Below are 27,557 nucleotides of genomic sequence, written 5' to 3'. Positions count from 1 at the left end.
TTATTCCTAGAAAGTCTCATTGACCATCAATTTGATATTCACTTTAACTGTGGCTTGCCTAGAGGGAAGACCGGAATCCTGTATTTTCTCACTGCGTCTTTGCTAATGCCATTTCCTAAGTCTGAAATTCCTTTTTCCTTTCTTTCCCACCTTCCCCCTCTGGTTTCTTGTCTCCTTTAAAACCTGGCTCGAAACAGTGACCTTCCAGAAAGACTATTTGCTCAGATGATATTAAAGCATGATATTAAATGATATTAAATCAGCTGATATTAAATCATGATATTAAGTCAGCTAAAATTGTACAAACATTAACTTGCATCTGTAGATAATAAGTCATGCATTCAAAAATAATTTATTTGGGGACTACTATGTCTCCCGTACAGTGCTGGGTGTTATAGGTAGGAATTATCTGTCCCGGGCTGGGAGTGGGGACAAAGATGGGGGGCGGGGTGGAATGGGTGAAATTGGTAAAGGGGATTAAGAGGTACAGACTTCTTGTTATAAAATAAATAAGTCCCAGGGATGAAAAATACAGCATAGGGAATATAGCCAATAATACTGTAATAACGTTGTATGGTGACAGATGGAGTTACCACACAGCGTGGTGTGCACTGCGTGATATGGGAATTGTCAAATCGGTCTGTCATATGCCTGGAACTCACCACACTGTTTGTCAATATACTTCAATATTTTAAAGTAATTTAAAAAATAATTTAAAAAAGCAAAAAGCCTTTGTCCGTCATTCACGCGTTTGTGTCTAATATCCATGACGAGAGCAAAGGTCTTAGGGGACAAAGTACCTCATTGCCCATTTGGTTTGTATCCCTGTCATAGCAACAAGTAGACTCTCTGCACGTGCCAGGCATTAATAAATACTGGTGAATGAGTGACTACTGGTCACTCCGTAATCCGGAATAGTTGATGACACGCAGACAGGAAAAGTAAATGAAATAAGTCGAGAGCAAACGAGTGGCTGAGTTATCATCTTTCCTCTTGGCCCATTTTACTCAATTGTCTCTCTTATTCCAAATGTAAGCTTTTCAAATATATTAAACAGACTGTTTTCTAATGCAAGACCATTCAGACATGCCCTAGCTTACTGGGATGCTCACTTGAGCCACGGTACCCTGTGGCCTTGGACCGGCAGAATCCCAGGCGGAAGTAAGAACACAGGACACATGCAAGCCTCTCCAACCCTTCCAATTCAACTTTTGTTCCTACCCTAAACGGTCTGAAATGCTGTAAGATGAAGTCAATCAGGCGGAGGAGGAAAGCACAGAATGAATGCAGGCTTGCTTTTGTGTCACAATATCTCAAGGGATAAAGGAAACTGGCATGTTTCATCTCTTGGGACGCTAGGACGTCGTTAATGACCCGCAGTGAGAAAGACAGCGTGCGTTTCCTCGCTGCTTAAAGTACCATTAGCAGGTCACCTAAATATTGTAAAAGAGAATGGAGAATGTCCTTTTTTCGGGAGGGATGTTACTAGGTGAATATTTTGGTTTCTATGAAGAAGAACATGAGCATAAAAGGATAGAGGTCTAATGGGAAAAGGACACAGCACTTACCGAAACATGTCTTTCAACTCATTTACTTTCTTAGGTGGATACTTGGTAGCTTGACTATCATTTAAGAAAGCCCTTGCATATGCTAATGGACCAGCATTTACCTAAAACACGAAGGGAGAAAAATGAGAGTGGTTAGAATGTAATCAGAAAGAAATTTCTGTCTTTTTCTTTTTATTTATTTTTTTCAGATTTCTTTTTTTTTTTAAGTACTCTCTACTCCCAATAAGGGGCTCGAACTCACGACACTGAGATCAAAGAGATGCACACTCTCCCGACTGAGCCAGCCAGGCACCCCTGCATTTCTCTTAAAAAAAAAAACCAAAAACCCTAAATACATTAAAAATCTGAGGACCATATTTACTCTTCTTACTGGAAGTTTATTTGAAAAAAATGACTAAAGCCAGTAATCTGCAAAGACGCTATTCGAACAAGTTACTTAATGGCTTCAGCTCCGGAAACACAGAGCTTGGCTACTGTTGCAGGGCTTTACGCTGAAGTCTTCCACCGTAAAGCGAAACTGATGGACACTGAGCCTCCTTTCCTTCTGGTCACCGAGAACAATGCATGGGTTTTCGCACTCGCTAAAAGCGGAACACATAACTGCACGTTATGATTGCTCGGTGCCCTCAGGAAAGCGAGAACATCGGGAACCACTTAGGATGCATTCAGCAACGGACCTACCTGCACTGAAACACAGCCTTGCAATTTCAGCTGGAGCTGAATCATGTCGACATCAGCAGAGGAGCAGAGTTTGTTCAGCTCTGCCGTTTTATCTTTGATTTCATCAGTAGCAACATCGATGGGCTTTAAGTTGATCTGCTGTTCATAGCTGATAGGGATCCTCTTCTTCACATATGGGAAGGAGTTGGAAGCTGTTAAAAGGTTCACGTTGATGTGTTAGCTCGGAAGCAAATCCTCTGTTCCAACAGCCAAGTCAAAGGAAAAACTCCATTATGCTGAACTGTCCCCACTGTGAGCTCTCTAAGCACCCTGAAGCATTCAGTCACCCATTACATAAGGGGCGACAATGATCTATAACATCGCCACGTTGGTGCAAGCTAGTGGATGAGGAGAACAGTGAAGGACTACAAGGACACGTCACGTCCTGCTCACCACCCGCTACCGGCGTGCATCACAAAGAACCAAGTCCAACGAAACGTTACCACGCAAAGTCCTACTTACTGGTCAAGATTGTGCGGCGTTTGCACTGTTCTTCTACGCAACCTTGCTTTTTGCCAGACAGTGTGTAAGGGGCTTCAAAAACAAATCTGCTGATATTATGGCTTCTTTCAAACTCGGTCTTTCTTTCTGTGAGTTCTTTGTCATCGAAGTAGGGCTTCACGTGAGTGACTTGGATATGAGCATATTTTGGATCGAGCTCTTTGGTGTTTACCTGTAAAGAAAGTACGTTCTGGCTCTTACTCGGTGGAAGGGAAAGGTGGGGACAGGTAAGCCACTAACTCCTTTGGTATCCACCGAGGAACATGGTCATGATTGTGTTCCCAACTGAATACACACCCGGAGGAGAGCTTTGTACTTTTTTAAAGGATCATTTCCTTCTGGTTATAAGAAATTACAGAAACCTATTTGGAAGTTATAGGAATGGGAGAAGAAAATAAAAATCGCAATCCTACCACTGGCCGAGTGCCACTATTCACATTTTCATACATTTCCTTCCAATCTTTTCTCCAGGCACATATTATTTACAAAGCTGAGGTCACACTAAACACTGTTTTGTAATCTGATTCTTTAAAAATATATTACAAAGTTAACTGTACGTTTGAATTCTACCTTGATAGAAACAGATAATGGAGAGGATTCTGAGAAGGGGGTAGAGCACCAGAAATCTAGCGAAAGCTTGCAACTTGTAGGGGAAGGCTTGGACAGAAAATTGCAGTCAATTTTGATTTCGGTCAATTTCAGCCTCTCCTTTCCTACTCCTCAGCCCCATGGCAGGCAGCTGGCACATGTTACTGCAACAGCTTGGCACATGTTCCTGGAACAGCTTGCGGGAGCCAGAATGGGCAAGAAGGACACTATCTCCTAAATCTTGGGGCCTGTGCTCCAACCACTGTTTCTCATCATAGAGGTACAAAGAGGTTGTGGCCATTTTTTTTAAATTAAAAAAAAAATTTTATTTATTTGACAGAGGGATAAAGAGAGAGAGAGAACACAAGCAGCAGAGCAGCAGACAGAGGGGGATGGAGAAGCAGGATCCCTGCTGAGCAGAGAGCCCCATGTGGGGCTCCATCCCAGGACCCTGGGATCGTGCCGTGCCAAAGGCAGACACTTAACAGACTGGACCACCCAGGCGCTGCCCCTGCTGTGGCCATTTTTGTTGTACCTGCCTGCCCTGGCTGAAGTGACTTCCAGGGGATTTAAAAGATCTCTCCCCTTTATTTTTCTTTCTCCCTCTTGGGAGCCAGACACTGAAGACAAGGACACTCAAAAGCAACAGCATACAGGAGGGAAATTGGAAACTCACCACACATACCCGGGTAAGGTGCAGGTTCAGAAAAGACCCGAGAAGACCCTAAATTTACACCTCAGGCTGATCCATGGCACAGAAACAGTCTAGAATAATTAAAAACAAAACCCAGCAAATCCTGGGAAAGGGGGAGAATCTGATTTCCAGAATGGGAAATCTGATTTCCACCATATCAGATCCAGATGTCCAGTTTTCAACAACAACAACAACAAATCACAAGGCATGTGAAGAAATGGGAAAGTTTGGTACATTCAAAGGAGAAAAATAACCCAATGGAAACTTGTCCCCAAAAAAGACCAGATAGTAGACCTAGTAGAAAAAGATTTTAAAACAACTGTCTTGATGATCAAAGAACTAAAGGGAGATGTGGAGAAAGTCAAGAAAGCGATGTATGGACAAATTCAGTATCAGTGAAGAGGGAGAAAACCTAAAAAGAAACCAAATTTTTGGAGCTGAAAAATATGATAAGTAAAATGAAAATTCACTAGAAGGATTCAAAGGTGGATTTGAGCAGACAGAGGTAATAGAGAACTGGAAGATACTACAATCATGTTGGGGGCCCCTGGGTGGCTCAGTCAGTTAAGCTACTGCCTTCGGCTCAGGTCATGATCCCAGGGTCCTGGGACCAAGTCCCATATTGGGCTCCCCCTGCTCTGTGGGGAGCCTGCTTCTCCTTCTCCCTCTGCCTGTTATTCCCCCTGCTTGTGCTCTCTCTCTCTCTGTGGCAAATAAATAAATAAAATCTTAAAAAAAAAAATCATGTGGATGGGGGGGGCGCCTGGGTGGCTCAGTGGGTTAAGCCTCTGCCTTCAGCTCAGGTCATGATCCCAGGGTCCTGGGATTGAGCCCCACGTCGGGCTCTCTGCTCCGCAGGGAGCCTGCTTCCTCCTCTCTCTCTACCTGCCTCTCTGCCTACTTGTGATCTCTCTCCCTCTGTCAAATAAATAAATAAAATCTTAAAAAAAAAATCATGTGGAACATCACCCAGTGGACCAACACACACGCTGTAGGACTCCCTGAAAGGAGAAGAGATGGAAAGGGGCAGAGGTAATATCTGAAGAAATACCGTGTGGAAACTTCCCAATGATTATAAACATCCAAGAAGATCAAAAGATTCCAAGTAGGTAAATCGAGGAGACCCATATTGAACCACACTAAAATCAAAGTGTCAAAAGCCAAAGACAAAGAGAGAATTGTGAAAGCATCAAGAGAGAAGTGACTCATCACATGTAATGATTTTATTTTCTATATAATTTAAGGGACTCAATGTGTTAAAAATTATTAGCTTATTTTTTTGGACGTACAATGTACAAATATATAATTCTACAACATCAACAACTGAAAATGGTAGGGATGGGGCTATTAAAGCAGCAGATTTTTTGTATGGTATTGAGTTTAAACGGGTATAAATTCAAATTAGAGTGTTATAACTTTAGGATGTTAAATATAATCCCCATGAAAGCCACAAAAATAGAGTTGAAGAATACACTCAAAAGGAAATGGGAAACAAATTTAACTATTTCACCATAAAAATTAATTAAACAGGAGACAGTAATTCAAAAAATGAGAGACTAAATAGCTCTAAGGCACATAAGAAAACAAATAACAGAATGAATGAAATCTCTCCTTATCAGTAATTACTTGAAATGTAAATGGATTAAAATGTAATCAAAAGAGATTGTAGAATGGATTAAAAAATTATGATCCAGGGCGCCTGGGTGGCTCAGTGGGTTAAAGCCTCTGCCTTCAGCTCGGGTCATGGTCCCAGAGTCCTGGGATCGAGCCCTGCATGGGGTTCTCTGCTCAGCGGGGAGCCTGCTTCCTCCCCTCTCTCTCTGCCTGCCTCTCTGCCTACTTGTGATCTCTGTCTGTCAAATAAATAAATAAAATCTTAAAAAAAATTATGATCCAACTATATGCAGTCTACAAGAGATTTATTTTAGATCCAAAGACACACAGGGGCTGAAAATATAAAACAGAAAAAGAGATTCCATGCACATAGTAACCAAAAGAGAGCAAGGGTGAATATATTAATATTGAATGAAACAGACTTAAAGTTTTAAGAGTTCACAAGAGACAAAAATGACATTGTATATTGATAAAAAGTCCAGTACAGCAAGAAGATAAAACAATCATAAACATCTATATACCTAATAACAGACCATTAAAATAAACAAAGCAAAAATGGACAGAACTCAAAGAAGAAACAGTTTTACAGTAACACTTGGAGACTTTAATACCCCACTCTCAATACTAGATACTGCAAGCAGACAGAAGTAAGTAAGGAAGAAAATAGAGGACTTGAAGAACACAATAAACCAATTATATCTCACAGACATATACAGACTACTCTACCCAACAACAATATGCTTTCTTCTCAAGTGCACATGGGACATTTTCCAGGATGGATGGCATGTTAGGCCACAAATTAAGTCTCAAAAGATTTAAAAAGACAGATATCATACAAAGTATCTTCTCTAACCACAATGAGATAAAGTTAAAAATTAATAACAGAAGTAAAAATGGAAAATTTATATATCTGTGGAGACTAAACACTTAAAAAATCAAAGATTCAAAGAGAAAAAATCAAAAAGGAAATTAGAACATCCTTAGAGATAAAGGAAAACTTATAGGACAGCAAAAACAGTGTTAAGTAGGAGATTTATAGTGATAAACACAACATTAAAAAATGGGAAAGATCTCAATTCAACAACATAATTTTACAACTTAAGGAACTAGAAAGAGAGGAACTAAACCCAAAGCTAGCAGAAGGAAGGAAATAAAGATTAAGCAGAGGTAAATGAAATAGAGAATAGAAAAATAGAGAAAAGCAATGAAACCAAAGTTTGGTTCTTTGAAAAGTCACTGAAATTGACAACCTTTAATTAGAAAGACTAATATAAAAAAAGAACAATCAAAACTACTAAAATCAGAAATGAAAACTACATTACTACCAATTCTATAGAAATAAAAAGGATTATAGGAGAGTACTATGAGAACTGAATGCCAACAAATTAAATAACCCAGATGAAATGAACAAATTCCTAGAAACACAAAGCCTACAAAGACTAAACCATGAAAAAAAATGGAAAAATCTGAATAGCTCTATAGCTAGTAAGGAGACTGAATCAGTAATCAAAAATTTTCTGATGGGAGCCCCTGGGTGGCTCAGTCAGTTGGGCAACTGACTCTTGATTTCAGCTCAGGTCTTAATCTCAGGGTTGTCAGTTTGAGCCCCATGTCAGCTCTGTGCTGGATATGGAGGCTACCTAAAAAAAAAAATAAATAAAAAATAAAAATAAAAAAAATTCTGGGGCACCTGCATGGCTCAGTCAGTTGAGTGTTTGACTCTTGATTTTGGCTCAGGTCATGATCTCGGGGTCATGGGACTGAGCCCCATGTCAGACTCCACGTTCAGTGTAGAGTTTGCTTGAGATTCTCTCCCTCTGTCCCGTCCCGTCTGCTCCCTTTCTCTCTCCAATAAACAAACAAACCAACAAGCAAACAAATAAAATCTTTAAAAAAATTTCTGATGAAGAAAAATCTCTGGACCTGATGTCTTCACTGGTGAAGTCTACAACACACTTAAAGAAGAACTAACCTCAACCCTTCTCAAACTCTTCTGAAAAACTGAAGAGGAGGGATCACACCCTGACTCATTCTATAATGTCAGCATTACTCTGAAACCAAAGCCAAAGATAGTACCAAAAAAACCCTATACCAATATCCCTTATGATGTAAAATCCTCAACAGAATACTGGTAAAGAGAATTCAGCAGCATATTAAAAGAATTATATGCCATGACCAAGTAGGATTTATTCCTGGAATGCAAGAACGGTTCAACATATGAACATCAATCAAGGTCATATACCACATAAACAGAATAAAGGGGGAAAAACCCTACATGAACATCTCAATTGATGCAGGAAAAGCATTTGACAAAACTCAGCATCTCTCGTAATAAAAATACTCAATTAACCAGGAACAGAGGGAATTTCCACAATCTAATCAAGGGCCCCTAGGAGAAACCCACAGTGAACATTATACTCAATGCTGAAAGGCTGAAAGCCTTTCCTCTAAGATTAGGAACAAAGCAAGGATGTCCACTTTTGCTGCTTCTTTCCAACATGGCACTGTAAGCACCACTGAACTCTGCACATAAAAATGGTCAAATTAAGAAAGTTCTGTGTATGTGTAACAAAAAACGTATTTTAGTTATTATAGTTCTATATGGTCATTAGCATGACTTAAAAAAAAAGACTTTATTTGAGAGAGAGTGTGAGTGAGCCCAAGCTGAAGGGGATGCAGGGGGAGAGGGAGAAGCAGCTCCCCCGCTGAGCAGGGAGCCCGATGTGGGGCTCGATCCCAGGACTGCGTGATCTCAACCCAAGCCGAAAGCAGATGCTTAACTGACTGCGCCACCCATGCGCCCTGCTCATTAACGTGACTTTTAATGGATATATGGATAGACACGATTTACTGGATCAGTCCCTTATCAACAGAGTCTTAGATTGTTTCTCAACATTTTGCCATTGCAAACAATGCTCCGAGGGACATCCTTGCATCTAAAACTACGAGCATTATTTTCGGATTTATTTTGCAGCATCAATTCCTAGAAGCAGCTTCCTTAAAGGACTTATACGGTAGCAAGGATTTTGATATACATGACACAACTATCCTACAGGAAAGCTTTCCCATTTGTACATCCAGAAGCAGTGACTGACACTGTGAGAGTGGGCACGCTTGATGACATTAGTCCTATCTTGGGTCCTCTGGTCCTCCAAAGGGACCACAGGAAAGCAGAATGGTTCTCTTCCAGAGGCATAAACTACGGTGGTTATGGACCATTTCGTGAAAAGCTTAAATCCCATGTTAAGAAGCTACGCTGCCAGAGGCAAATCTCAGAGCGGTCCCTGCTGGACAGTTGTCTGCGGGCCCTAGATACCCTCCCCTCCATCAGTCTCCCCATTCACCCGACGCTATGCCCAGGCTCTTCTTTCAGTGTTTTCCCAGTTCAGTTTGACCTGGGCCTTTGCTGTTGGTGACTTTGTCAATGTTATTGCAACTGATGATAGCCCTTTTTCGTGTTTGGTGTGGAAAACAAAAATGGAAACAAACAAATGAAAAGACAACAAAAACCTCTCGGGGAGCAGTCTCTGTATCCTTTTTTTTTTTTTTTCCTCAGCAGATACAGGAGGACAGCCAGGGGACAGAAAGTTTCTCAGCATCTTTTAACTTCTCCAAACCCATTCTATTTGATCTTATGTGAAAATCTAAAAGCCTAGCTCCAGAAACCTTAACGTTCTTTTCTCTCCCAGTCACTAGCTAGATTTCTCTACAGAGAAAAAACTGGGGATGCCTGGGTGGCTCAGTCAGTTAAGTGTTTGCCTTTGGCTCAGGTCATGATCCTGGGTCCTGAGATCGAGCCCCGGGTCCGGCTCCTTGTTCAGTGGGGAGTCTGTCTTTCCCACTCCCTCTGTGTGCTCTCATTCTCTCAAATCAATTGATCAATCTTAAAAACAACAACAACAACAACAAACTGGTGGTTGCCAGAGTGGGGGGAAGGGGGGCATGCTCAAAATGGGTGAAGGAGAGGGGGAGGTACAGGCTTCCAGTTATGGAATGAATAGGTCATGGGAATAAAAGGCACAGCATGGAGAATACAGTTAATGACACTGTAATAGTGGGGACAGGTGGGAGTTGCACTTAAGCATGGCATTAAGGCATAAACTTGTTGAATCACTATGTTGTGTACCTGAAACAAATGTAACATTGCGTGTCAACTAGACTCGGAAAAAAAAAAAAAAAAAGTTAGATCTTTCCTAAGAGACCTCAGGAGATGGTTGAGGTAATTACCCAGGCTAAGACAAAATACAGAAGGGAAATAAAAAAAAGAGGTCAAGCCTTATTTTAACCTTATAAAAGTAAAATATGTATATGGTAAAAAGTTCAAACCATACATAAGGGTATCCATGAAAAGTCAACAATTTCTTGCTGTGTAAGACCCTAGTCCCTCTCCTTAGGGGTAGGCACGGTTAACAATTTTGTGTGTCTCATTCCAGAAATTTCTCAAGAATATACAAGTTATTGTGAACATAATTTTTTACACCAATGTGATCATCCTAGCCATGATTTCCTGCACCTCACTTTTTTCCCTGCTCAAGAATATATCTTGACAGGTTCAAATCGACACTTCTAAATAAATCTATGTGAATTTTTTTTAACACATAGGTCACTATATCCATTTTGTGGGTAATACCAGTTCTTTAGCCATATGGACATTTAGATTGCTTCCAGCTTGCTCTATAAACTTTGCAACCATGAACACCTTTAATCATCCATCTTTCTGGTAGTGTATGCCTACAGGATAAAATCTTAATCACTCAAGGGCTCCTGGGTGGCTCAGTGCATTAAGCACCTGACTCTTGATTTTGGCTCAGGTCATGATCTCAGGGTTGTGAGATCAAGCCCCTGGTTGGGCTCCATGCTGTGGGTGTGGAGCTGGCTTCAGAGTCTCTCTCCCTCTGTCCTCCTCCCTACCTTTAAAAAAAACAACAACCTTTAAACTTGAAATTATTGTGTCCAAAGAAACATACGTTTAAAATATTGGAAAATATTGCCAAACAGCTCTTCGAACTGTCTGTGCTCTTAAGCAGATTTTGTTCTTTGGCAAGGTACAAGAGTGTTTTTAATCTTTACTTGCACACATCAAGACAGAAATAAGGACTTTCAAAGTAGCAACTGCTTATGATGTCTGTCGTCAATGGAGAATGACTCACATATTGTGCGTAACATAATGTTAGCAATCCAGCTGCCTGAGAGTGGTTTGTCCCTAGGGCTGGCTCACCAGGTTTTCAGAGGCAAAGTCAGGCAGAAAAACTGCGTGTTGTTCAGGAAGCCTGGCTTTCCATTAACTTCCCATTTATAGTAACAGTTGTGTGGCAACGAGCCCGAGACTATCTGGATATAGGGAGATAAAATCTTCCATTGTCTTAACTGAATAAAACACCACAAAATAGTGACATTGATGAAGAAGGAAGTAGAGGGGTGGTGTCAAATGTTAATGAACGTGGAACCTCCTGGCAGATCTGCTTTTAAAATGTCTCAGGCGTAGAGTCAAGGTAAAACCATCTCCACGGGAGGTGAGTCTCCAAAGCCGAGAGCGTTTTCATGACGGGCTGTGAAGGGTCTTTACCATGGCCGTGAGCTTTTTGCTCTGACATTGCCTACTAGCTGCTAGGTCACCTGCATCCTCGTCGCTCAGTAAGTATCACTGTGGCCTGCAGATCCCGCGCTGGGTAGGTCCCTCCTGCCCTAACCACCGGCTCTCATTCTGGGCACATCTATGGCGAATAAGAACAGTCAGGCATTCCTACAGTGTTTTCCTCAGATGTCGCCTCTGGGAAAGGATGCATCTCTGGGGAAGAGGCTTTCTTGCTGGAACCTTTTTCATCCTGGCCTGCCAGGGCCTGGTGGGATGGGTAACTTTTAGAGCAAGCCCAAGGGATCGCTCTTAAATGTACTTCATTGCACATGTAACTACTAAACTAAGGACAGCTTGAAGGAAATGCACTAAAGACATGAGTATTCTCTCCACTTTGTAATGAGAAAAATGAGGCACAGAGAAGTTAAGTAACTTCCCTGTGGTCACCTAGCTAGCAGATGGCAAGAGAATGGAGATTTGGGGCAACTGGGTGGCTCAGTCGGTGAAGCGTCTGCCTTTGGCTCAGGTCATGATCCCAGGGTCCTGGGATGGAGTCCCATGTCGGGCTCCCTGTTCAGCAGGGAGCCTGCTTCCCCCTCTACCCTGCCCTCCTGCTCGTAACCTCTTTCTCATGCTCTCTCTCTTAAATACAAATCTTCAAAAAAAAAAAAAAAAAGAGAGAGAGAGAGAGAGAGAGGCGAATGGAGATTTGAATCCTGCTCTCTCTGACTCCAAAAAACCCCCATCCTTTCTTTCACTGTCTGGACAGGCTCTATTTCCATACTTCTCGCCCACCAACTAAAAAAGGAAAAAGCCAGCAGTGTACCACGTTTGGAACTCACAAACAATGATTTCGAAACGCAGGGTATACGTTACCTTGTCAGAATCCTGAATTATTTTAACATTCTCTGTGCCAAATTTTTCGCCATAAAGTTTCACGAGTCTCAGGGAAATCTCCGAGAGGCCGGTGAGTTTAGGTTCTTTATAGATGTACTCCTTCCCATCTTCTTCTTCAAAGAAAGACTATTGTAGAGTGAAACACACGATCACTGATAGCCAGAGCAAGCAGAGCACTTAAAGACAGCGCACAACATAACTGGCAATAATATATTTGAAATATGTTTTCAATAGCACTGAGAGCCACGTGGCATGTATTCACTCTTTTAATTTCGAATAACTAAGAGTTATCAAATTCGCCATCGCAGGGACATATCCTTGGCCTGAAGATTTCCCCACTATGGTTTTTCTCATTCCCTGTCACACTTCCCTGTTTATTTGAAAGCTTGCAGATATTAAATATAATAGATATCAATATAATTAATATATATTTATATATAAATATATTTATTAATACTTAATATTAATATATTTATTGTATATTTGTATAATATATATTTATATATAATTATATATACTATATAATATATAATTAATATAATAGATATTAAATATACACTTTAAGAAGTTCAACAGAAAATGAAACCGAGGGAAAAATTCAAATCTTCCATGTTGTACTCTGAATTAATGGATTCAGATATGGACACCAAAGTGAACTTTACACTCACAGAGGCTTCTGGCTGCTGTGATCCGCCCTCTACCTAGACAGACTCCAAGAACCAGTACTCGCTGCTGTAGCAATCTAGTAATTCAAAGGTGAATATTTAAAAAGAAAAACAACTTCATAAGCGGAAGTATACTTACTTGGCCATAAAAGGCAACCCTGAAGAAAGTCCCTAAAAGTCTCTTTTTTGTATGCATAACCTCTAGAACTTTTGTGTAAGCTCCATGAAGAGTTCTATAAACTTGAGTAAGTTTCTGAAAAAGGAGAATATACAAATCAGCTTTGTCTTTTGGTTCATTACTAAATGTTTAAGACACATGCATGGGGTGGAGGGGGAGGTTTGGGGAAGCAATGCTATTTCCTGTTCAAAATGGTTTTGTTGGGGTCCCTGACCCTTTGTCACAATTATACAAAATTCTTCAACCATGTTAAGTCTAAGGGCAGAGGGGCATCTGGGTGGCTCAGTCATTTAAGCATCTGCCTTAGGCTCAGGTCATGATCTCAGGGCCATGGGATTGAGTCCTGTGTTGGGTTCCCCACTCAGAGGGGAGTCTGCTTCTCCCTCTGCCCTCTGCCCCTCCCCATCACTCATGCTCTCTCTCTCAAATAAATAAAAATCTTAAAATTTTAAATTAAAATTAAAAATGCAGATATAAAAATAAGAGTATATATATAAAGAGTATATATATAAGTATATATATAAAATATATATAAATATATAAACATATATATTTATATATATATAAATATATATATATATAAAGAGTATATATATATAAATAAGAGTATACGCCTCAGTGAGGACTGGGTTTACACAAGCTTACGGAAGTTTTCAAAGAACATTTTCATCTGTACACCCAGAAAAAGGGAGCACGTTGTACAAAGAACATTAAGAATGTAAAAAGACAACTTACAGAATGGGAAAAAAATATTTGCCAGTTACAGATCTGATAAGGGTTTACTATCAGAAAATATAAGAACTCTCAGGGGCACCTGGATGGCTCAGTCGGTTGGGCATCCAACTCTTGATTTCCGCTCGGGTCATGATCTCAGGGTCATGAGACTGAGTCCCTTGTCAGGCTCCGAGCTCAGAGGGAGCTTCTCCCTCTCCCTCTGCTCCTCCCTCCACTCGCACTCCTGCTCTCTCTCTCAATAAAAAATCTTTTAAAAAAACCTTAACCAAAAATAACCCTCACAACTCAACAATAAAAAGACCAACAACCCAATTTAAAAGTGGGCGAAGGTCTTAAATAGACATTTCTCCAGAGAAGACATGCAAATGGTTAACAAGCACATAAAAAGATGCTCAAAATCATTGGCCGTAAGGAAATACAAACCAAATATCACAATGGGATAACATTTCATGTCCGCTTCACAGCTCTAACGAAAAACCCAAAGTAACAAGCGTTGTTCAGAATGCGGAATGTATGCGTCGCCGGTGGGAAGGTAAAAGGGAAAGCAGTTTGGTGGTTACTCAAAAGGTTAAACAAAGAATTATCCCATGAAACCTGGCAATTCCATTCCTAGGTATATACTCAAGATTAATGAAAACATATGGCCACACAGAAACGAATGTCTGTAACAGCAACTATTTATTACAGCCAAAAGGCGAAAACAACGCAAATGTCTGCCACAGGATACACAAATAAACAAACTGTGGCATAGCCATGCGATGGAAAATCATTCTGCCATAAAAAGGAATGAAGTCCTGATCCACACTACGACTTGGATGACCTTTTAAGTATCATGGTAAGTGAAAGAAGCCAGACACAAAAGGTCGCATCTTCATTAATCCCTTTTGATGACACATCCAGAATAGGCAAATCCAAGAGAGACAGAAAGCAGATCAGTGATTATCAGGGAATGGCAGGTGGGGTGGAGAGTGATTACTTAGTGGGTGGGGGTGTTTTTCTGGGACCGTGAGAATGTTTGGAAACTAGAGAGAGGTGGTGGGTTCCGAGCATCACAGATGCACTCGATGATCCTGAACTGTACACTTTCAAATGGTTAATTGCATGTTCTGTGAATTTCACCTCAACAGAAAAGGGGGGCACAGAAACAGTTGAGCTCAACTGGAGGGAAATTTTCCTTATCTTTATGGCTGCTATCTCTTGACACTTTTCAGCCCATCCCATAAATATACAGAGAAAAATTACATACTGGTGTCCTAGAAACAATGCCTACATCTCATGTAGAACGTCAGGGGTTCTGCACAGACCTTTACAAGCCTCTAAGGAAATGGGAGTAGTGTCCCTACAGAAAATATCATTTCCTTTCATGTGTAGAGAAGATACATTTTTCTTTCTTCCCTATTAGTTGACCAAGCAGCAAAATGCTCCCTGGGTTTCTAGTAGCCTTATCTTCAAGCTAGTATGAAAGTAGGTACTACGGACATTTTTTTTTTTAAAGATTTTATTTATTTGACAGAGAGAGAGAGAGACAGTGAGAGAGGGAACACAAGTAGGGGGGGTGGGGGAGGGAGAAGCAGGCCTCCCATGGAGCAGGGAGCCCAATGTGGGGCTTGATCCCAGGACCCTGGGATCATGACCTGAGCTGAAGGCAGACACTTAATGACTGAGCCACCCAGGTGCCCTGGTACTACAGACATTTTACAAAGGGTCTTAGGATGTAATGCTTTGATGAAAGGAGCAATGTCATTTCTTTTCTTCTTTTTTTAAAAGATTTTATTTCTTTATTCGAGAGAAAGAGAGAAAAAGGGAGAGCACAGAGGGAGAGTAAGAAGGAGAAGCAGGCTCCCCACCAAGCAGAGAGCCTGACATGGGGCTCGATCCCAGGACCCTGAGATCACGACCTGAGCCAAAGTCAGATCCATAACCGACTGAGCCACCCAGGTGCCCCACTACTAGTCTTTATTAATTACCCTTTATCAACAGCTTTGGCTGGCAGACTAAATTGGAAAAACTGCTCATGGTAGGACCATTCCTAGTGTCTTAATTACGTCCCCCAGGTCAGCTGTCAGAACCTTTAGTCTCCCCATCGAACTGAAAAGAATAGGCGAGGCTTATGCCTCTTCTCAGGGCAACAGGGAAATTCAGAAGCTTTTTTGAGTGAAGGCTTGGTGAAGACAACACTGAATTTTTTACGTCCTGAGGGGAAAGGGGGGGAACTGCTAGATTAAAATGTTTTAAGAACTACTTATATAATCGAAATTTAAACTTATATTCTGCATGTTTTACCCTTAATTTCCTTTGGCAAATCTCTATGAATGTAAAGTCGGATTCTCATTTTAGGATTTCACAGGATTTTGAAAGACAGGAACTTTCAAATTAGACAAATATTTCAAAACGACACAGTTAAGTATCTATATTCTATAATAAAATACAAATGCCCTAATATAATGAACCTTCTAGTTTTCGGAGGTTGCATAGTAGAGGGATAGTGACATAACTACATGACTGTTTTTCTCCCCCAAAACATAGTTGAGGCCAATGATGCCCATGTTTAAATGACCTACCTCAAATTCACGACGTTTCTCATAAATTGGAATGATCAACTTAGAAATCTCAGAAATTACTTCATAACGTTCTGCTTTCCATAAGCCATCCACACACTGTTCTAGCAATTCCAGCAACACTTCCTGCATTAAGAGCAAAATGCAATCAGGAATTAGAGATGGTTTGAGGGTTCTGGGCAAATAAATTCTGAGCCATTTCAAGTACACACAGGACAAACAGAACGTGCACCAAGGAGCAGGGCTTATGCAACTCTACTTTTTAAATCAAATACTTGAAATACTTGAAATGGAAACCCTTCTCAAAAATATGAAAGTAATCCCTGACAATAGTGAAGCGTACCTATTTATTTCATTTACTCACACAATGAAGATGTTAACTGTACTTAAAAGTATCACCCATTAAGAAAGGGTATCTTTAAAAGGGGATGCATTATTTGTTCCAACTGGAGAATGAATGAAGGTCTGATGGAATAAATCCCACTAAGCCTCTGAATGTTGTTTCTTTTTTATACTGAAGCTGTATTTATGCAGAATATAACAGAGTCTTGAGAAGATCTGAGAGACTGTGGACTCTGAGAAACAAACTGAGGGTTTTGGGGGGGGGTGGGGGCTGGGTGAGCCTGGTGGTGGGTATTAAGGGGGGCACGTATTGCATGGAGCACTGGGTGTGGTCTATAAACAACGAATTTTGGAACACTGGAAAAAAAATGTAATTAAATTTTTTAAAAAAAGAAGATTTGACAACTTTCAAGCTCTTGTGGGAGCGATATGAGTGTTTATGAAAATGAAGTGATTCTGGTAAAGAATGCTTCCTTCCTGACTGTTGGCCCTAAAATTAGGGGAGGATGAGAGGATAATAGCTCAAGATAGAGATATCTGACCTTGCCATAAAGTAACAGTTGCAACAAATAATTTTATGACCATCTCATGTTCTCAACAATGAAAAGATGAAGCCCATTACCCCGGCTAGCCAGAAGTCTTAACAAGTTTGTTTCTCTCTTGAAGAATAAGACGCTCTTGAGATTTACAGAACTGAATGCTAAAATGGCTCTTCTTTTTTTAAGATTTTAATTTTATTTATTTGACAGACAGAGATCACAAGCAGGCAGAGAGGCAGGCAGAGAGAGAGAGAGGGGGGAAGCAGGCTCCCTGCTGAGCAGAGAGCCCGATGCAGGGCTCGATCTCCCAGGACCCTGAGATCATGACCCGAGCCGAAGGCAGAGGCTTAACCCACTGAGCCACCCAGGCACCCCTAAAATGGCTCTTATTGTATACCCTTTAGGCAATTCTGAACTCAGCTTCCTCCTAAACTGTTTTTTTTCACTTGTGTTTTTCCTATTCAGCCAAGGACAACACCCTATGAACACTTAGCTAGAAGACTTAAGAGTCATTTTGACTCTACCCCTGGGATGGGTTCAAGGGTGTCCCTTGAAAAGAGATGCTGAAGTCCTAACCCCCAGTTACCTCAGAATGTGACCTTATTTGGAAATAGGGTTACCGAGGATATAATTAATTATGGCACAATCACACTGGAGTAGGGTGGGTCTTTAATCCAATATGGCTGGGATCCTCCCAAGAAGACAGAGACTCGGGGGACGACCCCATGTGACTACAGAGGCAGAGTCTGGAGTCGAGGAATGCCAGAGACCAGCTAGGAAGAGGCGAGGAAAGATTGTCCCCAGAGTGTCAGAGGGGAACATGGCCCTGCTGACACCCTAATTTCAGACTTCTAGATGCTAGAGCTGTGAGACGATACATATGGGTCCATTATGGCAGCCCTGGAGACCCAGTGTGCTCTCTCTCTCCACTCATCCTCTCGTCAGCTCGTCGCCAACGTCTGCCAGTCTGACTTTTTTTTTTAAGATTTTATTTATTCATTTGACAGACAGAAATCACAAGTAGGCAGAGAGAGAGGAGGAAGCAGGCTCCTCAGGCTGAGCAGACAGCCTGATGTGGGGCTCGATCCCAGGACCCTGGGATCATGACCTGAGCCGAAGGCAGAGGCTTTAACCCACTGAGCCACCCAGGCGCCCTGCCACTCTGACTTCTTAAATGCTTCTTAAATCTGACCCTTCCTCTCTACTTCCACACACACTGCTAAGGTTCAGGACTGCATTATTTTTTTGCTTACTGATCTTCCTGCCTCCAGCCTGACCACTTATAAATCTATCTGCTGTAGGCTTCTGATTCCAAAGGCAAACCAGACCACGTCCCTCTCCCTTCTTAGAATTTCAAGATGGCTGCCGCTTCATTCACATAGCAAAGGACAAGATCTTTCATCTGGCACATGAGGCTTGCAATAGTCCAGCTGACGCTTCTATAATCTCATCATTCATGGTGCCCAGCCTTGTACTTTATGCTCCAACAGCAAAGAGCTACCAGAAGTTTGGGGAACCACAGTGTGGCCCTCACTCTGTGCCTTTGTCCATGCTGGGCCTTACGCCCTTTACTCCCCTTCCAGGGGTTAACCCCTTTAAGACGGCTTAGATATCACCTCTTCTGGGATCCTTCTCCTATTCAACACTAGATACCTTTTATCCTGCTCTGAGAATTCACTGGGTGGATATATATCCCTCTACTTGCCCATTATCTTTGTCTGACTTTCCAAATGGGCTGCGAGTTTTCAAGAGTAGTAACAATATCTTATTTATATTGGTTTCCTCAGTCATTAGTATAGTGGCATCGAATGCTGCTACTTGAAAAAATGTATATTAAGATTCACTAGCCAAATTAGAATTCCTAACAACGATGGGAAGGAAGGACTTTGGGGGAATTAAAAATCTCTTACAAACTAGTGAGTCGCAGAAATGTAAAGCTGGCTTATAATGGGAAAAAAATTTCACTGTAATAGAACAAAGCAAGAGATAAGAGAAAACTGTGCCTCCAGCAACAGATACAGAAAAAGCATTGGAAAACTCAACATCCCTTCATGATATTAAAAAAGAACTCTCAGCAAACAAGAACTAGAAGGAACCTTCTTCAGTCTGATAAAGGGCACCTGGGAGAAACCTACAGGCTGAACACTCTTCTCGTGTAAGTTTGAGAACGGGTCAAAATGTCCGTTCTCACCACTTGAATTCAACATGATGAAGGTGCTGGCCAGTGAAACGAGGCAACCCAAAGAGAGAAAAGGCATCTAGATTGGTGAATGTGAAAACGCCTGTGTGTGCAGATGACATGAGTGCGTAGGCGGAAAAGCCTCGGGAATACACAAACCCCTAAAACAAATACGCGTATTTAGCGAGGCGGCAGATGGGAAGATGAACATACAAAAATCAACCGAATGGATAGATACTAACAACAACAAACTGAGAAAGAAATCAAGCAATACTATTTACGGTCGAAGCAAAACACCAATCATCTACCAATAAATCCAGCAAAAGACTTCTGTCCTGAAAAATCACGAAACATCACTCTCCGTGGACTGATATATAATTGTAACAAAATGCCCCCCAAACTTCCAGCAGGCTATTTTGAGGAAATTAGAGAAGAGGATTCTGAACTTTATATGGAAATTCAAAGGATGCAGACTAGCCAAAATGACTTGGGGGAAAAAAAAAGCTGGAGGGCTAACACTATCAGATTTCAAGACTTATCAACTTAGAGTAATCAAGATGGTGTGATATTCATATCAAGATGGACAAACAGGTCAGTGCTACGAAACGGAGTCCAGAAATAGGCTGCGCATACCTAAAGAACTGAAATTTGACCAAAGTGCCAAAGTAATTCAATCAGGCGAAAGGAAATTTTTTCATTTTCCCCTATATGGTGTGAACCATCTAACTATCTGCCTTTGACCTTGACTTCTGATTCCAGGCTCAAAAGTGAATTCTAGATTACAGACCTATATATAACATGTATAGACAACGTTTATAGGAGAAAAGGTAAGGGGGTGCCTGGCTGGCTCCATGTGACTCTTGATCTCGGGGCTGTGAGTTTGAACCCCACATTGAGTGTAGAGATGACTTAAAAATAAAATCTGAAAAAAAAAAAAAAAGGTAGGACAACACCTTTGCAGTCTTGAGGTAAGCAAAGATTTCTCAGACCAGACATAAAAAGAACAAACCATTAAAATGGTAAGTTGCACTTCATCAAAACCAAAACTTTTGGCACAATAAAAGACTCAATTAAGAAATGAATAAACAAATCAAAGACAAATCTGCAGCACATGTATCTGACAAAGAACTTAAAACCAGGACATATTTTTGGTTCACAATGGGGTGCCTGGGTGGCTCAGGAGGTTAAGGGTCCAACTCTTGACTTTAGCTCAGGTCTTATATCTCAGGATCATGAGTTCAAGCCCTGTGTTGGGCTCCATGCCCAGCATGGAGACTACTTTTAAAAAAAAAGGAAAATATAAATTAAAAATTCAATGAGATACCAACTCGAATGGCAATAATAAAAGAAAGATTAGCCACATCAGATGTTGGTGAGGATGGGGAGCAACTGAAACTCTCGTCCTTTCCTGGTGGAAGTATAAAATGGGAAATAAAACTCCACTTTCAGAAACTCTTGCCAATTTCTTACAAGATTAAATACACAACTTCCCTAGGATCCAGCAGTTTTAGTCCTAGGTATTTACCCAAGAATAATGAAACTATAAGTCCACAAAAGGTCATAGATTAAGAATGTTTAGAGCAGACTTATTCATATAACAGCCCCGAAATAGAAACAATCCAAAATTCATCAACAGGAGAATGGGTTCAGGAAAAAAGAAAAATCAGTTATCAATACAATGGAATATTATGTAGTAATGAAAAAGAACTTTTGATATACTTAGCAACATCGATGTATCTCAAAAACATCAGATTAAGCAAAAGAAGCCAGATGCAGAAGGGTATTTATTGAATGGAATGAATAATTCCATTTTTATGACACTGATACGGGCAAAATTAATCTATGGTGATAGAAATTAGGTGGTAGGGAGGGGAGACTGACTGGAGATGGGCGTAAGAGAACTTTATGCAAGAATGGATATGTTCGGGGCACCTGGGTGGCTCAGTGGGTTAAGCCTGGGCCTTCGGCTCAGGTCATGATCTCAGGGTCCTGGGATCGAGCCCCACATCGGCCTCTCTGCTCAGCGGGGAGCCTGCTTCCTCCTCTCTCTCTGCCTGCCTCTCTGCCTACTTGTGATCTTTCTGTGTCAAATAAATAAATAAAATCTTAAAAAAAAAAAAGAATGGATATGTTCTATTTTTTGTTTCTGCTGATAAGTCACATGGATATATACAACTATCAAAATTCATCAAACTGTTTGCTTAGGAATGTGCCAATTACATCCTTAAAAACTACTGCAAATCACGGGATGCCTGGGTGGCTCAGTTGGTTAAGCATCTGCCTTCAGCTCAAGTCAAGATCCCAGAGCCCTGGGATCAAGTCCCGCATTGGGCTCCTTGCTGAGCAAGGAGCCTGCTTCTCCCTCTCCCTCTGCCACTCTTGTGTTCTCTCTCTCTCTCTTCCTGACAAATAATAAAATCTTAAAAAAAACTGTTCCAAATCAAAGGTCAGACATGCAGTTTTAGAAACAAATTAAATTTCATTATTATTGGTTTTTCACGTATGTAAATACAGACACTAAATAGACAACCATTTGTACTTTACATTTCAATAAAGCTCATAAATCAGTGTCAGTTATTTTTCCTTTGGCTCGAGCATGAGGAGGAAGCCTTCTTCCATAAGCTGAAACATACAAAGGCTTTTCTGAACATGATTCTATCTGTATACATCAAATAAAATGTATAAATTATTACTGAGAACACACAAGAGTTCCAGCAAATGTGTTTACATAGAAAACAGATTATAGTTCTTGACTAATAGGAAATGTTGCCATTCTCCTTGAAGGTATCTGACTCAGGCTCAAGGCTATTTCTACGAATAAGCTGAAGCTGTTATTTGGAAGACAAGAATGTAACTTCAGTTGGGCTCAACCATTTATCTTCCATAAATCCCCTGAGTTCTTCCACTGTCAGCCTATAAGAACTGGAGGTCTCTGGGAAATCATTTAAGTCTAGCTAAGACCCCCCGCCCCCCAAAAGTGTGAATTAAGTTCCCCAAGGCTTCACAGTCAAGCACTGAGCTGGAATTAAAATGAAAGTTTCTAGAGTATCTGTTATAATTGACTTAGCAAACATGTTGTAAATATCTACCCTTCTAGGTTCTGGAGTAAAGTGTAACATCACTGTCAAGTACGTCAGCCACGAAGCCTGACACTTCTGTAGTGCCTAATGAGCTACAGAGAGCTTTACATTTATTTTGAATTGACCAGGATGGTATTGTCCTTATGTTACTGATGAGGCAAGAGACCCATATAGGAATAGTTAAAGCTTCTAAACATGTCATTTTAGCTACATGAACTACAGCTAACTTGAGATTGTCTTGTATTTAAAAAAACAAAACAATTCATTCAGTATAATAAAGTATATCTCTGTCACTTCAATCTGATTGCTGATGTTTCTTAATACAACTCTCAAAAATGTATTTCTATGGGACTATAACCCCTTAAATTTCTGGTTTTGTTCATTTTTTCATCTTCCCACTCTGCAAACTTCTTTGTGTTTCAGTCTTTGGTTCTCTGGTTTTCACTGGCTGTTATCTCCCATGCTCACTCTGCTTTGGTTCTCAACAGATGACTTCCAGATGTGGCTCTCTGACCCTGATCTCTCTCCTCAGATTTGGTTCTAAACTCCTAGAAGCCTGATGGTTACTTCCGTCGTGATAACACTCCTACTCCAAATTCAACATACATCAAAGATGGAATTCATTATCTTCCCTGGAAAATCATCCACCTGTAGTTTTTCTGGAATATCCAAACCCAAAAGCTCAGAGCTACCTATGACTCTTCCCCTTCCTGTTCTTCTCCCAGCAGGTCTTCCTCCTTTCTTCACAGTGCTTCCTGACTCAGTCAGCAGGTGGGTTTCGGCCCTGACTGCCTCACATCTAGACTCCTGGGCAGCCCTCTCTCTAGCCTCTATCTTCAATACGTCTCCCACATTACTGCCAAATTACCCTCTCCACTTCTTTGCTTTCATCCTGCCTTCGTTCTGTCCTCATCGTTCTGTCCTCATTGTCTGAGAGCAATTCAACATTCTCCTGAATAAAGCCTAAACACCCAGTTTCTCAAAAATCTCACCTCAACTACTTCTCTTCTCTATGTGAACCCAACCAGGTTTAGCCAAAAGGATCCATTCTACTGCCCCAAAGCCTTATACCTTCCCACCTTGTAGCTTTTGTCCCTGCTAGTCTCCTCCTGTTAGACCACTTTCGTGGTGTCCTCTTTCTTCACCCCTCTCTAATCACAGCTCACTGTTCTACCTCAGCTCAAAGGCACCTCTCTCCCCTTTGACTTTACATGGAACACACTGTTTATATCATTCAAATGGCACGGTCCTGCTCCCCACCCCACCCCCATTCTGTGTAGGTGGATTAGCCATTCAGGTAGGCACTGGAGGTCAGTGAGGGTTTGGCCCTGGCTGATTATTTTATAGCACCTACATCACCAGGTCCAGGGCCTTGCTCATAAGCCAATAAATGTTTGTTGACTGACAACCGAAGCCGTTTGGTAGCCATATGAAATTTACAGCGAAATTTTCCATGTTTAAACAGACTCTTAGGCATACTCTGCTGAGCGGCTACATTGTGAGCTATATTTTTTTAAAGGAGGTTTTTCCAAAGTATGTTGACCCTGATCTGGTTACTGGAATGGCAGTTTGAAGATGATAAATATCGCCTCTCTGAAGCCAGACGATAGGATCCGTTCCAGAGTCACGGCTCCATATTCCAAATAGGGACATCTTGGCCCTGGGAAGGTTTCATGTTTACAGTTCATCAGTCCTTAGTTCCCTTCCAAATTAAGTTAGCTGTAATAATTTTTTAATATAAATTTCAAGAAGTTAAATTCCTATAACTGGCATTGCAGGCCCTGGAATCTTACTTCACTATAATGGACATCCATCATTCCAGCATCTTCTTTCATGGCTCCTTCTTCATCTATATTGGGAGTAATTTTCTTGAAGGCTGAACATCCATTAGGGAATAATTCTGTATGAATAGAAAGCAGTGAAAGGAATTTATTTTTTTAAAAAGTGTTTTTTTTTAATTTTATTTTTTTCAGTGTTCCAAGATCCATTGCTTATGTACCATACCCAGTGCTCCATGCAATATGTGCCCTCCTTAATACCCACCACCAGGTTCAGCCATCCCTCCCCCCTCCAAAACCCTCAGTTTGTTTCTCAGAGTCCACAGTCTCTCGTGGTTCGTCTCCCCCTCCAATTTCCCCCAATTCACTTTTCCTTTCCTTCTCCTAATGTCCTCCATGTTATTCCTTATGTTCCACAAGTAAGTGAAACCATATGATAATTGACTTTCTCTGCTTGACTTATTTCATTCAGCATAACCTCCTCCAGTCCCATCCATGGAAAAAAAAAAAAGCATTTTGTAAATAACAGCCTTACAGGGACTGGTTACCTTTAAAAACAAATGTGGATATTTTCGTACCGATCAAAGCCCTAAGTTCGATTTTCAGTCTGTAAACAATTTTACAAATGGTTCCCATCTACTACACATTTTACCAGTCTTTTCCCCCAAAAAGCGAGCTCAGGTTACCAACAAGTATGTTTCCTTCTGGGACTCTGCCTCATCTTCAAGGGCTAGTAGAGTCCCTGTTTCCCGAGTGTCATCTAACACTTTGATCCTGTATGTTTCCGGCTTGTCACCTAATCAAGGAGGCCATGTACTTTTCAGGTAACCAGAGAATGAATTTTTGTAACCATTTCTAGCTCCTGATCTCACTGTAGAATTGGGAAAGGAAGTGGGTCATTGGGGGAAGCCTAGCCCAGGACTTGTAAGAGAGGCAGAAAGAGAAAACATATAACAGGGCTAAAGCATCATCCTTGGAGAAAAGGGGCAGACCCTGGGAGAATCAGAGCTTTCAGAGTCCGATAGCTTCAGGTCTAGCACTAATTGTGTGACTCGAGCCCTGCTCATCTCCTTAGAACTGTAAAAAGTTTCATCAGCTGTAACACAGAGATAACAGCGACTTCGTGAGAATTAAAGGAAACGCAAAGGTTTTAGAACAGAACCTAGCATGTTAGGAGTGCTGAATGCAAAGCTACCAATAAATAAATGGGTTTTTCCAAGATAGGACAATTGTTGCCAGCTGGTACAGTGAGTGAAGCTACAGCTGGACCCCGGAGAAGCAGCAAGTGAGCTCAAGCTGAGGACAGCTGCTGTAGGACTGTGGACCAAGTGGTTCCTGTCAAGTGAAGAGTGTAGGTACAGAGGACAGGCCACGTGGGTGCCAGCCACATTCTGGACAGGGGAACATGTCCCAACAACTCCTGTAGTGGCTATCTTTATTTACCCTTCCGTAGGTGGGCTGGAATTTAAGAGTTACAGAAAATCCAGCCTCCTTATAAAAGAATCTGCTAGTGGGTGAAAATTGGCTGGTCGCGAGAGAATAAAAATTCTTGGCAATCTATCTTTCTAGAACCTCTGGGATAGTGATGCTTAGAAAGCATGATCTACTCATGGCGGAAGCCCGGGAAAGCTCCCCAAGGTTAGAGGTTGGGGAAAACAGAAGGAAGATTTAAGAGAGTCGGACTTTATATTTAGATTTCTCGGAATTTTGGTTAAAAAAAAGGTCACGTATTGGGGCTTGGATTTTGCCAACTCCTCTTGTCTACATGAAAGCTAACCAGACATACGCTGCCTGGGAAGATGCTTGCTGGAGCATGAGTTATCAAGGAAGCACCACGCTTCTGAGAGAGAGAGACAGACAGACAGACAGACGGGGTTTGGGTGAGGAAAGATGGGGTTATTCTGAAGTCCTTTTTCAAGAATGGAGAAACACATTGGGGGCAATCAGTGGATTTCTGAGAGGGAAGGAAATGACAATGAAATTTACTTGGACCCAATGGATTTTAGGGCCATTTTTTTCAAAGAAATTAGGTAATAAAAGACACTTAAGATAGGGCATGACACATTTCGTTTCTAAAGATAAGCGTGCCTAAAATGATCCGTCATAGACTTCTAGAGTGTTCTATTCAAAGCGCTGGACCACAACAAGATAAGGAACCTGCACCAGAACATGAATCAATACATCATTTCCTTCTTCGACAAAGTCTACGGGGGGGAAAATGTCCCCTGAATTAACTATGCTCAGTCACATAGCTGATTTACATTCAGGATAATACCCCTTATCTTGCTGGGGACCAGTAACAGGTCTGATTCAGCCATTCTTTGGGTAGTGCGTCAGGAGAACGTTTTGAAATTGAGGAGAAAATGTCCCGTTTGAGCACCTCGGTGAAGTCAAGAGCCAGGCGGGATGGAAGAGGGCCCCCAAAATTGAGCAAAGCAATACAGTGTAGTCCTTGACAGAGAAAAAAGCATCAGTCCCTGAAGGCCTCTGGCCGCTAGGTCCGTAGGCAGGGGAAAAACTCCTGTCTGAGCTAAAATTTATTAAGGGATTCCCAAATCTAGGATTCTTCTAGACTGCTGTGATTTAGGGGAGGACAAAAGGAGGCACGCTCCTCTACCAGAGATCTGATGAGGCTAAAGCATCGTGGGAGAGAGTCTCCCGGTATAAGTTGTAAGTAGGAGGAGGGCAAATTATGGGTTGGGTTTTTTCCCTCAGAAACTGACAGTTCAACACCCACTTTCCAAAGTGAGTGTTGACCTATCAGCTCGTGGTCTACTGCATCTGGTGACAAGACGGCTGTTACGGATTGCTAGCCTCCGAGTTCACTATCACACTAAGTGTGTTTAGCTTGACTCCTATGCCTAACGTAACTCTACCCAGAGGAGACGATATCCCCTTGTTTCCTTAAGTTATTGGCACCCACCAAACTGTCCAGTGATCAGAGGACCCTTTTGGTTGTGAAGGTCTTTAAAATGCTGGAAAGATTTTCAGATGAAGCGAGTTGCTGAATCTAGAAGTGACCCGTGTCTACACCCCAACAGAGGGAGGCGCCTACTTCAGAAACCTCACGCAGCTCCGTGTAGCACTGCAGAAGGTGATTTTCCAGAGTCCGCTATGGATCTTCTGGGGCATACGACCTGGGTTCCTGACCTTGCCCTTCACAGCAATCGCTGCTCTATTCCTGACTGTTGCCCCAGGGAAAGCAAGATGCAGACTGCCCAGGGACAGACCACTACCCTGAGCACAAGTGATCGGGGTGGGGGCGGCGGTAAAGAAAAATTGGGGAGGAGTTTGGAGGATGGGGAAGCAGTCGAACCCTTGATAAAGGAAGACTGCTGGTCAGAAG

The 27,557-nt window shown here is 41.5% G+C and overlaps 1 protein-coding gene across 5 annotated transcripts in view; it reads right to left on the bottom strand.

Annotated features, from left to right (window-relative positions):
• Positions 1-27,557, bottom strand: part of DOCK11 (dedicator of cytokinesis 11) — a 193,871-nt gene that overhangs the window by 4,633 nt on the left and 161,681 nt on the right. For all 5 annotated transcript variants that reach the window (XM_032844786.1, XM_032844785.1, XM_032844783.1 and 2 more), the window contains 7 exons: positions 24,227-24,333; positions 16,297-16,419; positions 12,962-13,075; positions 12,137-12,283; positions 2,751-2,961; positions 2,250-2,440; positions 1,569-1,669 (listed from right to left, as the gene is read on the bottom strand). In XM_032844786.1, the coding sequence (XP_032700677.1) occupies positions 1,569-1,669; positions 2,250-2,440; positions 2,751-2,961; positions 12,137-12,283; positions 12,962-13,075; positions 16,297-16,419; positions 24,227-24,333 (994 nt within the window). The remainder of the gene's footprint in view (positions 1-1,568; positions 1,670-2,249; positions 2,441-2,750; positions 2,962-12,136; positions 12,284-12,961; positions 13,076-16,296; positions 16,420-24,226; positions 24,334-27,557) is intronic.

Source organism: Lontra canadensis, unplaced genomic scaffold (genome assembly GCF_010015895.1).
Source record: "Lontra canadensis isolate GAN:19392208 unplaced genomic scaffold, GSC_riverotter_1.0 scaffold155, whole genome shotgun sequence".
In the NCBI taxonomy this organism is placed as follows: Eukaryota; Metazoa; Chordata; class Mammalia; order Carnivora; family Mustelidae; genus Lontra; species Lontra canadensis.
This window is presented reverse-complemented; position numbering and strand designations above follow the sequence as displayed.